Source organism: Sphaeramia orbicularis, chromosome 12 (assembly GCF_902148855.1).
Source record: "Sphaeramia orbicularis chromosome 12, fSphaOr1.1, whole genome shotgun sequence".
Taxonomy (NCBI): Eukaryota; Metazoa; Chordata; class Actinopteri; order Kurtiformes; family Apogonidae; genus Sphaeramia; species Sphaeramia orbicularis.
Genome location: NC_043968.1, coordinates 2,199,041 through 2,216,019, shown reverse-complemented (window position 1 = coordinate 2,216,019; position 16,979 = coordinate 2,199,041). Strand labels below are relative to the sequence as shown.

The 16,979-nt window shown below is 37.1% G+C and overlaps 1 protein-coding gene across 1 annotated transcript in view; it reads left to right on the top strand.

Moving 5' to 3' along the window:
• Nucleotides 1-16,979, top strand: part of npr2 (natriuretic peptide receptor 2) — a 163,654-nt gene that overhangs the window by 90,541 nt on the left and 56,134 nt on the right. Inside the window, exons 9-10 of the mRNA XM_030150480.1 lie at nucleotides 3,246-3,320; nucleotides 7,034-7,111. Of these exons, the coding sequence (XP_030006340.1) occupies nucleotides 3,246-3,320; nucleotides 7,034-7,111 (153 nt within the window). The remainder of the gene's footprint in view (nucleotides 1-3,245; nucleotides 3,321-7,033; nucleotides 7,112-16,979) is intronic.

The following is a 16,979-nucleotide window of genomic DNA, read 5'->3' as shown; positions in this document are numbered from 1 at the left end:
GTGAAGTCAAAACCATCTCTGAGACATTTTAGAAGCAAAGATAACATTTTAAACCAAACTAACCAATACAATGATATTTATCCCATAATATAAAACTATATTATGACATTTGTCATTATTGTTTTGATGGAAAAGAAACTCCTGAATTCACTGTGTCCACATTGAACATCCCTCTCCTTTTACCCAGTGTGCAGGTGAGCTGAAACAAAGCCGTCACAAAGCTCTTCATGGTTCCTGTGTGTTATAAACCAACCGTTACACCCACATGAGCTCATTTTCTGCTGGCAGCGCTGAGCATTTTTCATAACTCGGAGCATTTTATCGCCTTTTATTCCGTCAGTGTTACTGGCTCGGCCTCCGCTGTACGATTAACAAGTTGTTGTTGCTCTGGCAGCTTCCACTGCCACGTTCGCCAAGAGGAAAAACTCCACACCGAGTCCACAGCACCTCAGCTTTCATTCATACAACAGGTTTTCAGTGTGGAGATGCTGTAGAGTCCGGTCCTCCAGGGATCCAACGTGTTAATTAGACTCATTCAGAGTTTAAACATTCATTTTGTTTACACTCCATTGTGGTTTTGTTGCTGTTTTGTCCATTTCTGGTCAATAATAATAATAATAATTGATTAGATTTCTATAGTGCTTTTCAAGGCACTTAAAGCACTTTGCATTATTGGTACATTATTCATTCACTCTCACATTCACGCTATGGTGGTGGTAAATAGGGGTGTACGGAAATATTGGTTCTGCAATATATCGCGATATTTCATTTCACAATACTGTATCGATATTAAAAAGTACTGTATCAATATTTTTTAGGTATTTATTCAAATGCAGACATTGTGGAGGTTCATTTTTATTTTTATTTTTGTGTTTTTGTTTTTTTTTATTTAACACTCTTTTATTAAATAATGTTAGTTCCTTTGTTGGGATCACACAAAAATAATGTTCTGATGTTAGTTCTGAACTAATAGAATCTGAACATTTGAACAGGATCTTAAACTGTAATGTCTGTAAAACAGAATTTCAGTTTGAACACAGGAACATTTTGTGATATAGCATCAGATCCTGTTGTGATCAAATAAACATGTGTTTAATATTTGTGCAGATTTCAGGTGTAATTCAATTCTTCAAGGAAATAATCATTTAAAAAAAGAAACAAACAAAAAATTGCCTTTTTTTAACAGAATCGTGATATATCGTATCATGATCCTAGTATTGTGATTTGTATCATATCGCCAGATTCTTGCCAATACGCAGCCCTAGTGGTAAAGAATGTTTGCATCCACAGACCAAACAAAGTAGGTCTGAATACACCCTTTATGTGACTATTAGCTGAGTTTTACCACTGACTGGAAATAATAATGAAAGAATTTAAAGAATGGGAACTAGTGACATGTTCAGGCCTAAACAAGTTGAATTCACTTTAAAAGGCAGGAACAGCTGCCATGGGTAAAGAACTGAAACTGACATGGTGTCCAAAGTGTTAATACTGTAACCTGGAAATTTTGTGGAAAACCAGATGGATGCCCATTGGCCCCTCCCATGACCTTTGACTGGATTTAAATCCCACCGCTACTCCGTGCAAACCAGTTTTAACTTGGATTGCGCAATTATCCCCTGCTCACTCATGCATGAAAACCTGGGTCTGTAAATTTGGACAAATATCCACCAATCCCCGACCTACCGACAACCAGAAAAGAAAATTCCAAAAACTATCAAATGTGGAACTGGGGGTAATTTTTCAAAATGTACAGTTTTTTTTTATTCACCCTGTATTGTTGTTTGTTATTGGTATCGGTTATGAGTAGGGATGGGAATTGAGAACCGGTTCTTTTTGGAGAACCGGATCCTAGTAGCTCGCTTCCTTGGAATCGTTTGCCTGGTTAATGATTCTGCTTATCGATTCCGCCTTCGTTGCGCATGCGCAATGACGTCAAGCTTACGCTGCATTGTTTTGGTCAGAACGTAGCCAACATGGTGTTGAGGCAGAAACGGTCTAAACAGACGACACCAGGTCCAGTTGAACACTGACAAAGCTTCCATTTCTTCTAAAGGGTGGAATCCCTCCAATCTGTTCAAACATTTGTCCACAGCATGTGATTCATTTACAGGAATGTCACAGATTGGATTCGCTGCTTAGTGGTGCTTGTGAATGTGGCGGCAGAGTGAACGCCGGGCCCAGTTCTGGTTCCGGTGCGGGCAACAAATGTTGTACCCCCTCAAATGCAAGTTTCCGAAGGTAGGGGAAAGGAAATGAGGGGCACAACAACACGTATTAGAAATGCGGCGATAGAGGAATTAGTAAAGCATCTTAAGTTTCACTTTCACTCCACGCGCCCCCCCCCCGCCCCAAACCGGGCCTGGCGTCATCTGTTATTATTATTTGTACATACTGTATATGTTATATTTTCTGTGCAGAGATGGAAATATAAAAGACAGTTAATGCAAACACATCTGTTTGAACACTTTTATTCCCTCACCCAATGAGAATCGATAAGAGAATCGGATCGATAAGCAAAATCGATAATGGAATCAGAATCGTTGAATTCTTATTGATTCCCATCCCTAGTTACGAGAAGCAGGAAGTTATCGGTTATCGGTAGCGTTGTAAAAACCAGCTGTCGTTCATCCCTAATTTGAGGGTTTAGTATCTTCTCAGAACTTAGACTTTGTCCTGGTTTTATTAAAAATGCTTTTTAAAGGAAGCCCCCGGTGCATCGTCGTCACGTTCCTCAGGTATCAGGTTCTAATGCATCTCCTCCAGGTTGTGTTTCATCCCACACGTGCAACCGTTCATGAAAAGCACATGCACACACCTTTTTCATTACCGCTTTTCAGCCCAATTCCTGGGATAATGCGTGTGGAAAACACAGTAATTTTCCAGGCTGATGTATTTTCCAGTATGCCATGTGTTGCCAATATTTGCATTCTATACAACTGTGACTGTGCCGACTGTCTGAATGCGGCACTTCTTTTTTTTTTTTTTTTCCCTTTTATTCTCTGTGTGCACTGCAGACATTTGCCCAAGGACATGAGTTGGTATTTAAAAAAAAAAAAAAAACTACAAACACTGTTTTCTTTAAATGTTGGGGAAAGGCGTTCTCATGCAGAGGCATTTCTATTACAGTAAAGTCTTAAAAGGCCAACAGTTAATCCTCTCTGCTCTAATCTACTCACCACTAACCCACCATTTTCCTTTTTACTCCTTTTCCACCTTTTTCTTCTGTTTTTTTTTTTTTTCAGAGAGGTTCCAGCTATGGCTCCTTGATAACTGCCCATGGAAAATATCAGCTATTTGCAAAAACGGGCTATTTTAAGGTAAGGCTTAGTGAGTTCTGACATTTTCAACTCCTGCGCACTCCTTTCCCACCCACACATGTGCACACTCGCAGAGAAAGCCTGAGAAAAAGCGCTGGAGAGTGTGGGCGACTTTAGGTAGTTTTAATGTGAGCTGCAGAATGCGTCAATTTTCTTCTTCTTCTTCTTTTTTTTTCCCTCTCTCTCTCTCTTTTTATTCACTCCCGCCTCGCAGTCTGGACGTGGCCATCAACTTGTTGCTGCTGTTAATTTATCCGTTTAATATGGGGGAGGTGTTGAGGATCTGTGACAAATACAGGCTGCTGAATAATGAGATAAATGTCTTTGTTTTCAGCCGCGTGACGCAGGTTTCCATATAAACGCTGATGCCACGGTACAGCCTGAACACCTCGCCGGCTATCAGAGGCGCTGATACACTTATGTCGTCTCAAATTCAACAAAGACGATTAAATCCGACACCGAGGCATGAAAAGAGAGAGGTGCAAAGTGAAAAAAATATCCTTGTGAAATTAACCCATAAAAACCCAAACATGCACTGTCTAATGATGTAAACTGTTTAATACCTGTTAATCCGCTAATCCTATCAACAAATGTAAGTAACTGATGTAAAATGCAGTTTGTCATAAGTAAATATCCAAAAAAAAAGCAAAAAACAGAAGTAAAAGCCATGGAGTTTGATAAATGACAGTGGATGGACACACTGAGCAAAAACTGAACTTAAACTTAAATGTAAATTGAAAAAAATAAAACAAGCAAAAACATGAACAAAAATGAATAATTTAACAAAATAATAAGAAATATGAAAAAAAAAAAAAAAAAAAAGCTATACAAAATTGAAGAAAAAATTAGAAAATGGGCATGAAAATGAACAAAAACATATAAGAAAGTTTACAAAACAATATCAACAAGAGGAAATTAAAAATACAGCTTTGAAACAACCACAAAATACAGAAAATAAAGTAAATTTAAGTAATTACATAATAATCAATAAGAAAAGCACTCGGACAGCGCAGCCCCCCCCCCCACCGCTCACCACCAAAATTTAATAATTTGTTCCTTGTGCCAGTATCAACATTTGCTGCAGATTTCCTGAAAATCTGTCCATAACTTTTTGAGTTATCTTGCTAACAAACAATCACGCACACAAACACACAAGCAAAGTGATCACTATACCTCCTGGCGGAGGTAATAAAAACAGAGTTTGGAGTTCAGTCATTAATAAATGAACATAAAAATGTTTTGAAAATATCTGAAACTGAAGTGTAGTTGAAACTTGACTGATCTGAAGCAAAAACTGAACTTAAATGTAATAAAATAAGCACAAACATGAATAATTTAACAAAATTATATATAATATGAACAAAATTAGCCACAAACTGAACAAAACTGAGGAAAAAATAAATAGGCATGAAAATGAACAAATCTGAAAATAATAAATACAAAATAATAAATAACAGAGAAAACAAGCATCAAAATGAACAAAAATTAAAGAAAGAAAAATAAATAAATAACAAAACTAAATAAAACTAAACTAGAATGAAAAATCCAAAACTGTTAAAACCTTGAACTGCTCCTCTGACGGGTTCACTTCACCCTGTTCTTTTACTGACTCACATGACGAAGCCGCAGGTACAGTTCATCTGACAGAAAAACCAAACTTTTCTCCACATCTACCTACAGACTTTTCCTCACTGTCTAACGTCTTCATGCTGCACCTGGGTCTGAACCAGGGAGGGGGGGGTCAAACATAAGGCTCGCCAAATGGTCCAGTCCACCCCATGGGATGAATTTAAAAAGTCCAAAAATTACACTAAAAATATTACCAGTCAAAGGCGTTCAGGGGCCACCTACAACTTAATGTGATATTAAGTAAAATAATGATATAATAACCTATGAATAATGACAAATCCAAATTTTGTCCTTGGTTTAATATGGAAAAAAGTAAAATTACATTATAAGAGTATTTACATTTACCATAAAATGTGACTAACCTGAACAAATATGGGAAACCTGAAATTTTGTACGAAAAATAAGTGCAATTCTAACAATATAACACCTGTTACAAATGTTTTCTGCATTTGTAGATCCACTGTGAACTGTGAATTATGTTGTTAATAATAATAATAATAATAATAATAATAATAATTATAATAATATTTTTAATTGATTTATTTTGAATATGGAAATGATACAAGCTTCCTGATTGCTACTAACCGACATCTTTGCACAACATAATATAGAAATGAAAATTCAAGGAAGCATAAAATAATTATACACACAAAAAAGGAAAAGAGAAAAAGTCATATATGAAAAGGAGAAGAAGCACAGCTTATCGATTAAGCTTAATGATAACATAATATTGGTGAAATGACACTTATTTTTTCAAAAGATTTCAGGGTGTACATGATTGTTCAGGTTATTCACATTTTCATAATGTAATTTAACTTTCACACTAAACCAAAGTAGAGCTGAAACAGTTAATCGATTAGGTCAGGGGTGTCAAACTCATTTTAGTTCAGTTCCATATTCAGCTAAATTTGATCTGACGTGGGCCGAAAACAGTAAAATAATAACATAATAATATGTAAATAATGTCAACTCCAAACTTTTCTGTTTTAGAGCAAAAAAAGTAAAATTACATTTTGAAAAGGTTTACATCTATGAACTATCCTTTCAAAAGATGTGAATAACAGGAACAAACTGAAAAAATCAGTGTAATTTGAACAATATTCTGCCTCAGTTTATCATTTCCACATGTACATTATAACTGACAGATCACAGTGGATCTACAAACAAACAAAACATTTAGTATCAGGTAGAATATTGTTAAAATTCTACTTCTCGTAAGACATTTCAGGTTGTTCATATTTGTTCAGGTTATTCACATTTTGTATGAAATTATACTTGGTTTTCATGTAAATACATGAAAATATTTACATTTACAAAGAGAAAAATTTGGAGTTGTGAGTATTTATAGATTATTATGATAGTATTTTACTGGTCCTGCCCACTTGAGACTGAATTGGTCTGAATGTGGAACGTGAACTAAAAGGATTGTTCATATCTTAGTGTAATATTTGCATTTCACAAATTCATCCCAAGGGCCGGAGCGGACCCTTTGGCGGGCCAGATTTGGCCCCCGACCCGCATGTTTGACACCTGTGGATTAGGTGCTTGAAGTGAATGCAAAAATTCACGATTTGATTAATCGACTCGAATTGATTGAAGGGAAATATTCATTTGCAGTTTTCCTGAACTGAAGCTTCTTTGTGCATCACAGTAAGCGTCCGTGTGAAACACAACAGTGGAACCAATGTTTAACAGCAGAGAAATGAAGGAAACAAAGGTTTGACTCAGGAGAATTGTGGTTGAATGATTTTTTTTTGGATCACTTTGAGTCGATTAATCGTTTCAGCTCTAAAACAAAGAGATATATTTTGGATTACAATTTATCGGTTATTATGCCTATTATTGTACTGGTCCAGCCCACTTTAGACCACAATGGACTAAATGTGGCCCCTGATCTAAAATGAGTTTTACACCCCCTGGTCTAAATGTACAGTTAAAAAAAAAAAACTGCAGAAAACTGCTTTTTTTAAGTGTACGTTTAGACCCAGGTGCAGCATCTTTAAATATTCAAAAGTCTTGTAAAAGCTGAAGTTTACTGGCCTTTACCGGATTCAGGGCTCTGTCTGGTCTTGTGTTGTTCTCAGGGAAACCTGGTGGCCATCAAACACGTCAACAAGAAGAGGATCGAGCTGACCAGGAAGGTTTTACTGGAGCTCAAACATGTAAGTGTTCATGTCAGGGATGTTTTATTCATACAGTGTCTTCAGCTGCCTTTCCTCAACTTATAAAGTACAGGATGAGGTACATAACAACACAGGAAATGTTATTATCCTGAATTAAAGAGGGTTTTCTGGAAGAGCTGATGTCACCATACCAGTGGTTCCAACCTTTTTTGGCTCATGACTCATTTTAACATCTTGACCCCATTTTAACATTAACATATATTTTTGTTCTTATTGTTTGTTATTTTGTTGATTTTTACTCATTTTGGTTTAAAGTACAAGCAGTATGTTTTCTTATATTTTTTCTGCACATTCTCATTTTGTGCATTTAACACAATCATTCAACACTGGAAAAGTCGATGTATTGATCAAAAAACACATTTCCTTTTTAATTTAACCCTTTAGGACAGTGGTTTCCAACTTTTTTTGGCTCGTGACCCTATTTTAACATTACAAATTTCAGGCGACCCCAGTCTTTTTTTTTTTTTTTTTGCTAAAATTAATTTGTTTTTGATCATGTAATAGTTTGCTATACTATGTTTCAAATAAAGGTTAATTTTAGAGGACATTTAGTCTATATAATGTATATTATTCTGGACGGAGGCAGTAAATCCAGGTGTAGATTACTGCACAAAGGGAGAATGTGATTTTCCTTGGTCAGGATATGTACAGTCAGTCCAGCTTGGATTTTCAAGGCTGACAATTAATACTGAACAAACAAGAACTCAAACTATGAATTATGAAAGAGCTGCAGCATCTGAAACTGACCACAATGAACATTTGACAGGTAAACAGAACCACAGTGCTGCAGTTTCACAACCACAGTTTGTTTTTTATGTTTGGGATTGTCTCTGTCAACTCACAATATATTTTTTTAGTACATTTTTTAATTATTTTGATCAATTACTAGAAATTTCAGGTGACCCCATTTGACCCCAAGGTTGAAAAACGCTGTATTAGACCATAATTAACAGTTTTGTTTTGGGTTTTTTTTAACAAACACTTGAGGGTTTTTTTTTTTTTTTTTTTTGCATATTATCTCCATGCAGTTTTGTTAAAATGTGAGAAAACATCAGACTAGCCGCATTAAAAATGTTTTTATTTCATAGTTTTCACACAGTTTATCAGTAAATACATGTTTCTTTGCTTCTAAAATTAACTGCATGGTGTCCATCTGAGTGGACAGATAAACAGAAACACAGTGCTTCAGTTCCAGCTTCAGTTTGTCTTTTATGTGTTGTGAATGTCCCTGTCAACTCACCATATATTTTTTTATTAGTAAGGTTTTTTTTTTTTTTTTTATCAATTACTAGACATTCCAGGCAAGCCCATTTGAATTCCAGATGACCCCACGTGGGGTCCCGACCCCAAGGTTGAAAAACACTGCACTAAAGGCATGTGAAAAACAGAGGAGAGGCCTGAGTCGTAAAAATATTACAAGAAATAACTAACATAACAAGAAAACGACAAAAAAAGGGTAATAAAAACACTGAAATGGAAAAATACAACAAGAGGAAAACAGTGTATTAATAGTCACTTTTCCATTGACCCTCAAAGTGCGCAAATAGAACTTGCGCATAAGAATTCATCTAATGGAAAAATATCAATTTCACCAAAACTTTTTCCATGAAAAGTTTTTTCACTTGCAAGAGGTGGCTTTTTTCGACGTAGCGAAATTGGTATATTGTGTAAAACTGTAATGGAAAGACAGCGTCAAAGACAGAGTCACACGAACAAAAAACAAAAAAAAAAACCTGGATGTTGACAGATGTTACGACAAGAGAAGAAGAAGAGTTTTAAATCTGTGGACACACCAGGAAACCAAACCATTTTAGAATTTAGTACGAGATAAAGGGGTAACGAGCATTCTAGATTCAAAACAAGATATTTATGTTCATCGACATGTTTATGGAATGACTTCTTGTGACATCTCGCAATAATAAATAAATCATTGCATTTGTGATTTAGTGGAAAAACCAACATTCCACGCTTTTGTTTTTTCGACATTTATAAGTATCGGTAAAGTTTTGCGCAGATGTCCAATGGAAAAGCCACTGTGTGACAAAATAATGTAAAAGATGCACGAAAACAAAAAATATGTAAAAGGACGTAACAAAGATGAAAACGACATAAAATGTGCAATGAAAAACAAGATGAAACCAATGTAAGAAGATGTAGCAAAATGAGAATGAGACAAAATACCAATATAAAAACAGCGTAATAACATGTAACAAGATGAACATGAAATTAAAAAAAAAAAATGCAACAAAATATAAATAATGTAGAAAAGTGAAAATGACGTAAACTCTGGATATCAGAATTTTTAAAAAGGGGTTAAATATCTTAAATCAATGAAAGGATCAACAAGAGGAAATTAAAAAAGCTTTGAAACAAACACAACATATTAAAAATAAAGTAAAAGTAATTGCAATTTTCACAAATGACCAGAAGGACATGAAGAACATTTGTCATTTCTTGATATCAATAATTGGATATTAAAAATAAATTACAAAGAACTCTGGCACCTGGCAGCGTTTATTCCTGCTCCCCAGAGGTTGATCCAGTCTGATTTTAATTAGATGGTGACCTTTCTTGCTGCGCTTTTGCTCAGACAAAAACATTAAATACATTTTTTTTATCTGGTTTCAAAGTAATAATACAACTTCAGTCTGATGGTCACGCTTTTACAGATTTCACTTTCATTCATTTGGCTGTAAATGCATGAGAGAAAAGTGGTTTTGTTTTAAGCGCTTTCAGTGATGGTGGTGTAAAACGAACGGTACGCTCAGACCTTGGGGGTTGAATTGTACAAACACAAACATTTCCATCTCTACTCGTCACATTCATCAGATTATGTATTCACTGGTTGAAATAAACAACTGATGCTTTTCTGATTGGACCGCAGGTGGAAGACCTTCAGACGAGGCTCACTCACTGCACTCGCTTTACAAAACAAGTGTATGAAAAAAAGGAGTTTACAATGAAAATCAGTCTCCTTTTCCTTTTTCTCAGAGTGGCGTTGTTCGTCTGTAGATGAACGTGTCAGACCTTGACTGAAGTACAATGTGGTGGTGATCATCCTGGAAACTCAGCTCCAGTCATTTACCAAAGTTTATCAACATAAACAGACTTTTACTCAGATTAATGGGTTTAACGCAGCGATCGATAGGACATGAACGACTGGGAGGACGCTGCGGCCAGCCTCGTCTTCGTCATCATTGTCTTCGTCGTCTTTATCATCATCATCTTCGGCTTCGTTATCATCGGTGTCTTTGTCATCATCTTTGTCATTTTCATCATCTTTGTCATTGTCCTCATCGCCGTCATGGTCATTGTCGTCTTGGTCGTCTTGGTCATCGTTGTCTCTGTCATCATTGTCATCGTCATCTTCATCATCATCATCATCTTTGTCTTTGTCATTGTCATCATCATCGTCGTCGTCTTCATTGTCATCCTCACCGTTGTCATTGTCGTCTTCGTCATCATCATCATGGTCATCTTCGTCGTCTTCGTCACCATCGTCGTCATTGTCATCTTCGTCATCATCATCTTTGTCATCATTGTCTTCATCATCATAGTCCTCGTCATCGTCATCTTCATCCTCATAGTCCTCGTCATTGTTGTCTTTATCATCATTGTCTTCGTCATTATCGTCTTCTTCATCATCGCTGTATTCGTGATCATCATCTTCATCATCTTGGCCATCGTCATCTTGGTCATTGTCGTCTTGGTCATCGTTGTCTTCATAATCATCAAACTTTATCATCACCATCATCATCTTCGTCATTGTCGTCTTCATCATTTTTGTCACCATTGTAGTCATTGTCATCCTCAGCGTCCTTGTCATCATTGTCATCTTCGTCATTGTCGTCATCATTATTTTTGTCATCGTCGTCTTCATCATCATTGTCCTCATCATTGTCGTCTTTATCAGCGTTGTCTTCGTCATCATTGTCTTCTTCATCATCGCTGTATTCGTCATCACCGTCGTCATCGTCATCATGGTCATCGTCGTCTTCATTGCTGTCATCTTGGTCATCTTCATTGTCCTTGTCATCATCCTCATCGTCATCTTCGTCATCGTTATCTTCGTCATGATTGTCTTTGTCATTGTTGTCTTTGTCATCGTTGTCTTCATCATCGTCATCATTGTTGTCTTCGTCATCGTCATCTTCATCATCTTCGTTGCCATCGTTATCTTCATAATTTTTGTCGCCATTGTAGTCATTGTTGTCATTGTCATCATTGTCATCTTCGTCATTGTTGTCATCGTCATTTTTGTCATCACCGTCTTCATCATCATCGTCCTCGTTATTGTCGTCTTTATCATCATTGTCTTCGTCATCGTCTTCTTCATCATCGCTGTATTCATCATCATCATCATCGTTGTCTTGGTCATCATTGTCTTTGTCAACATTGTCATCGTTGTCATCATCTTCGTCATCGTTGTCTTGGTCATCGTCATCTTGGTCATCATCAAACTTCATCATCTTCGTCATCGTCCTTTTTGTCATCGTTTTTGTCATCATTGTCATTGTCGTCATTGTCTTCATCATTGTCGTCTTTGTCATCATCGTCATCATTGTCTTCCTCATTGTTGTCGCCATCGTCACCATTGTCGTTATTGTCATTATTGCAATCTTCGTCATTGTCCTCATCTTTGTCATCGTTGTCTTCATCATCGTCCTCGTCATTTTTGTCTTAATCAGCATTGTCTTCATCATCATCGTCTTCTTCATCATTGCTGTATTCATCACCATCGTCATCGTCGTCTAGGTCATCATCAAACTTCATCATCATCTTCGTCATCGTCATCTTTGTCATCATCGTCATTGTTGTCTTCATCATCGTTGTCTTCATCATTTTGTCACCTTCCTCATCTTCGTCGCCATCTCCATCATTGTCATCTTTGTCATTGTCGTTATTGTCATCTTGGTCATCGTCTTCTTCATCATCACCGTCCTCGTCGTTGTTGTTGTCATCATCATCGTTGTCTTTGTCATCATCGTCTTCATCATCTTGGTCATCGTCGTCTTTGTCATCATCGAACTTCGTCATCATCATCGTTGTCTTCGTCATCGTTGTCTTCGTAATCATTGTCGTCTTGTTCACCATCGTCTTCATCATCATTGTCAGCATCATTGTTGTCGTCCTCATCATCGTCTTTTTCATCGTCATTGTCATCGTCATCGTCATTGTCATCTTTGTCTTTGTTGACGTCGTCTTCATCACTGTCATCGTCTTCATTGTCATCATCTTCATTGTCATCGTCTTCATTTTCATCATTGTCTTGATCTTTTTCTTTTCTTCAGTTCCTTCAAACTTCTCCTAAACTACTGATCAGATTTATTTCCAATTTTTTTGTATCCTCTTTGGGACAATGTCTACAAAGTTTATTCACAGGTTTGAGAAATTTAGATTTTGGAATTTTTGAAAATTTTTTGAAATATTAAAAATGTTCCTTTCCTTCTACTGGTCCATATTTTGATGGTTTATAACATGTAAATGGTTCCAGATATCAGTCTAGTTCCTATTGATCACTGATAGAAGTCTGATTGGATGAGTTGAGTTCTCCTCCAGTCAAAGTCCTGCCCACTTCTATAGTTAGATTGATCTGCATCCAGACCACAGGACTGGAACATAGAACAGAACCTGACAACCTCACACATTCGACTGGTTCTGATTCAGATCGAACATGACGCAGACATACAGGGACACTGGTTCTATTTTATTTTTATGGTCCTTCTTTGTGGGTTCTCAGTTCAACGATGCTGCAGCAAAGACTGAAAAACCTTAAACGTCAACATTAGTGACAGCAGCTGTCAATGAAAAGCTCCTTTTTCCCTGGGAAGTCTTTACAAGAGCACGATAAGGGCGCTGAAGGAGAAAAAAAATCCACATCCTCTGCTGTGTGTGGTTTGGTGATGGAAACATGGGAAACCTGTAACTCGAAAATTACACCAGCGCTCAGCGGCAAGATGGAGCATGTTGGGAAATCTGTGGCCATTTCAGAGCAGCCTGTTCTGTTCCAGTCTGGGTGTCTTTTTGCGAGTGCGAGGGGAGCAGCCGGGGCTTCTGGGATGCCTCTGCGGCCTCTCGGTCAGTCGGGGGGGGGGGGGTGTCTGAGCTGGCAGCTCCTCAGACGCCCGGGGGCCTGATCGCCTGTCAAACCTCAGCTCATGAAAAGCCAACCAGATGGGGAAGAGACGCCACTGCCAGTGGAAACTTAACCACTTGTCTTCCAGCGCTCTCCTCCCCCCATCGTGCCCCCCCCTCCCCTTTCCCTCCCCCCACCCCATCAGTGTGCAGCGGGGGAAATTATATAGGCCAAAGGGTAGGCCAACATCTCTCGAGCCGTGAAACAGGAGCGACTAACTCCCTGGTTTTTTGATGTGAGAGCGTCTGTCACTGGCTGCGCTCGAAGAAGAAAAGTACACTGTTGAAATTATGAACGCCGGTTTTGAAGTTTCACAGCGGCTGCAGAAAGACGGGCTCTGCTGTCATCACTCACAGCAATAAAAGCACACAGAAGACGTCCTAGAAAAGCATCCAAATTCAGATCCATACTTCAGCTAGTACCACTGCTCTACCGTTTTTTAGAAATGATCTGCCTCACAGATTAGAAGTGCCAAATGTTGTGTATTTTAACCAGTGTTGGGCAAATTACTTTTAAAAATTAGTTAGTTATAGTGTCTAGTTACTTTCCGAAAAAAGTAATTGAATTAGTAATGGAATTACTCCTTCATAAATGTAATTAGTTACCAGGGAAAGTAATTATTGCGTTACTTTTTTGAAAAACCTTCAAATATGTTAAAGGAAACTGATTTTTGAGCGTGTTTCATGGGCCAGTTTCACAGTGTAGAACAGCAGACAGGTACTGAAGACCAGGACTGTAATGAGGCCGGGGTCCACCAGGGCGCGGCCGGGGTCCACCAGGGCGCGGCCGGGGTCCACCAGGGCGTGGCTGGGGTCCACCAGGTCTGGCTTTTCCACCACATAAGTGCATATCTGCATTTATAGGAAGAAGTCCTCCTCCAGTTAATCCCACATCTCCACTTTTTTCAGTGGCTCCTCCCTGATCTAGCGGTAAATGTCTTCAGTCCAGTCAGTTGGACTGTCACTGATAACTCCTCCCCTAAATTAGCTGATAACTCCTCCCCTAAATGAGCTGCGCACGTAGCTGTGTTCAAGTGAATGTGGTGTGCTGGGACAACTCAAACTCACAGATGTCATTAGTGGTTCAGGTGAAGGCAGCGTGGACAACTCAGACTCATGGACACACAGGTGAAGCATGAAGGCAGTGTGGGTAATTTGAATAGAAGAACGACTCGTAAACGAACGGCTCGCAACGAATCGGTTCTTATCGTTCACTGGAAGGGAGCCGTTCAGAGGACTCGATTCGTCCGCGAACGTCACACCTCTTGTACCTGGCTGAGCCAGGACAGATAACAGCTGTTAGATATCAGTGCATAGTAATGCACCACATGTCACTGCCGGTAACGGTAACAGCGTTGTAACGTTTTAAATAGTAATGAATTAGATTACGCATTACTGGAAAATAATAATGGCGTTAGTAACGGCGCTATTTTTAACACCATTATTCCCAACACTGATTTTAACCCTTTCATGCGTAGTGGTCACTCCAGTGGACATGTGTTCAAAGGTGTTCTCTTGTATATTCATGGGTTTTATTTGTTTTTCGTCCCATACACTGCAATTCATACCATCACTGTAACTTTGCTCTTCTACATACACCTGAGTTTAAAAAATTGCTAATTGTTATTACACTAGTGGTTCCAACTTTTTTTTGTCTTGTGACCCCATTTTAACATCCCAATTTCTGATGACCCTATACATTCTAAACAGAGACTTTTTTTTTTTTTTTTTGGCTAAAATTAATTTGTTTTTGATCATGTAATAGTTTGCTATACTATGTTTCAAATACAGGTTCATTTTACAGGACATTTAGTCTATATAATGTATATTATTGTGGACGGAGGCAAAAGCCAGGTGTAGATTACTGCACAAAGGGAGAACTGGATTTTCCTTGGTCAGGATATGTACAGTCAGTCCAGCTGTGATTTACAAGGAGGACAATTAATACTGAACAAACAAGAACTCAAACTATGAATTATGAAAGAGCTGCAGCATCTGAAACTGACCACAGTGAACATTTGACAGGTAAACAGAACCACAGTGCTGCACTTTCACACTCAGTTTGTCATGTCTTTTATGGATTATGATTGTCTCTGTCAACTCACCATATATTTTTTATTAGTAAGTCTTTTTTTTTTTTTTTTTTAATCAATTACTAGACATTCCAGGTGACCCCATTTGAATTCCAGGCGACCCCACATGGCGTCCCGACCCCAAGATTGAAAAACACTGCACTAAAGGCATGTGAAAAACAGAGGAGAGGCCTGAGTCGTAAAAATATTACAAGAAATAACTAACATAACAAGAAAATGACAAAAAAGAGTAAAGATACTGAAAATGGAAACATGCAACAAGATGAAAACAGTGTATTAACAGTCACTTTTTCATTGACCCGCAAAGTGCGCAAATAGAACTTGTGCATAAGAATTTGTCCAATAGAAAAACAACAGTTTCACCAAAACTTTTTCCATGAGAGGTTTTGTCGCTTGGAAGAGATGTGTTTTTCGATAGTGAAATTGGTATATTGCGTAAAACTGTAATGGAAAGACCTTTTTGCGCAACTAGAGTCACATGAACAAAAAACAGATGTTGATGGATGTTACAACAAGAGAAGAGTTTTAAAACAAAAATGGCAAACATGGTGTGTGAACACACCAGGAAACCAAACCATTTTTATATATAAATATTTTTTATTAATAAGTTTTTTTTTTTTAATTTTTTATCAATTTCTAGAAATTCCAGGTGACCCCATTTGAATTACAGGTGATCCCACATGGGGTCCAGACCCCAAGGTTGAAATACCCTGTATTAGACCATAATTAACAGTTTTGGTTTGTTTTGGGGTTTTTAACAAAAAGTTGAGGGTTTTTTTTGCATATTATCTTGTGCAGTTTTGTTAAAATGTGAGAAAACATCAGATTAGCAGCATTAAAAATGTTTTTATTTCACAGTTTTCACATAGTATATCAGTAAATACAGTATAGAGCCAGTCAAAGTAAGTAGTGCAAAGTAATCTAATGTAATCTAACCAAATGTATTCTACTGTAATCTAATGTAAAGTAAAATAATGTGATCTAATCTAATCTATTCTAATATCTGATCTAATGTATTCTAATGCAAAGTAATCTAATATAATGTAAGTAATCTAATGCAATCCAATTTATTATATTCTAATCTGATCTATTCTAATGTATTCTAATGCAAAGTAATCTAATCTAATCTAATCTAATGTATTCTAATGCAAAGTAATCTAATGTAATCTTACCTAATGTATTCTAATGTAGACTAATGTAAAGAAATCTAATGTAGTCTAATCCAATGTATTCTGATGCAAAGTAATGTAATGTCATATATTCTAATGTAATCTAGAGTAATCTAATCTAATGTATTGTAATGTCAAGTAATCTAGTGTAATCTAATCTAATTTATTTTAATATAAAATAATCTGACCTAATCTAATGTATTCTAATGTAAAGGAATCTAAAGTAATCTAATCTAATGTTTTCTAATGCAAAGTAATCTAATCTAATCTAATCTAATGTATTCTAATGTAATCTAAAGTAGTCTAATCTAATGTAAAGTAATCTAATCTAATTTATTCTAATGTAAAGTAATCTAATCAAGTACAGTAAATCTGATAATCCCTCTGAAATGTGGTGGTGTAGCAGTAGAGTTGAAATGCTGGCCCTCCAGTGTGTTCTGTACTTTCCAT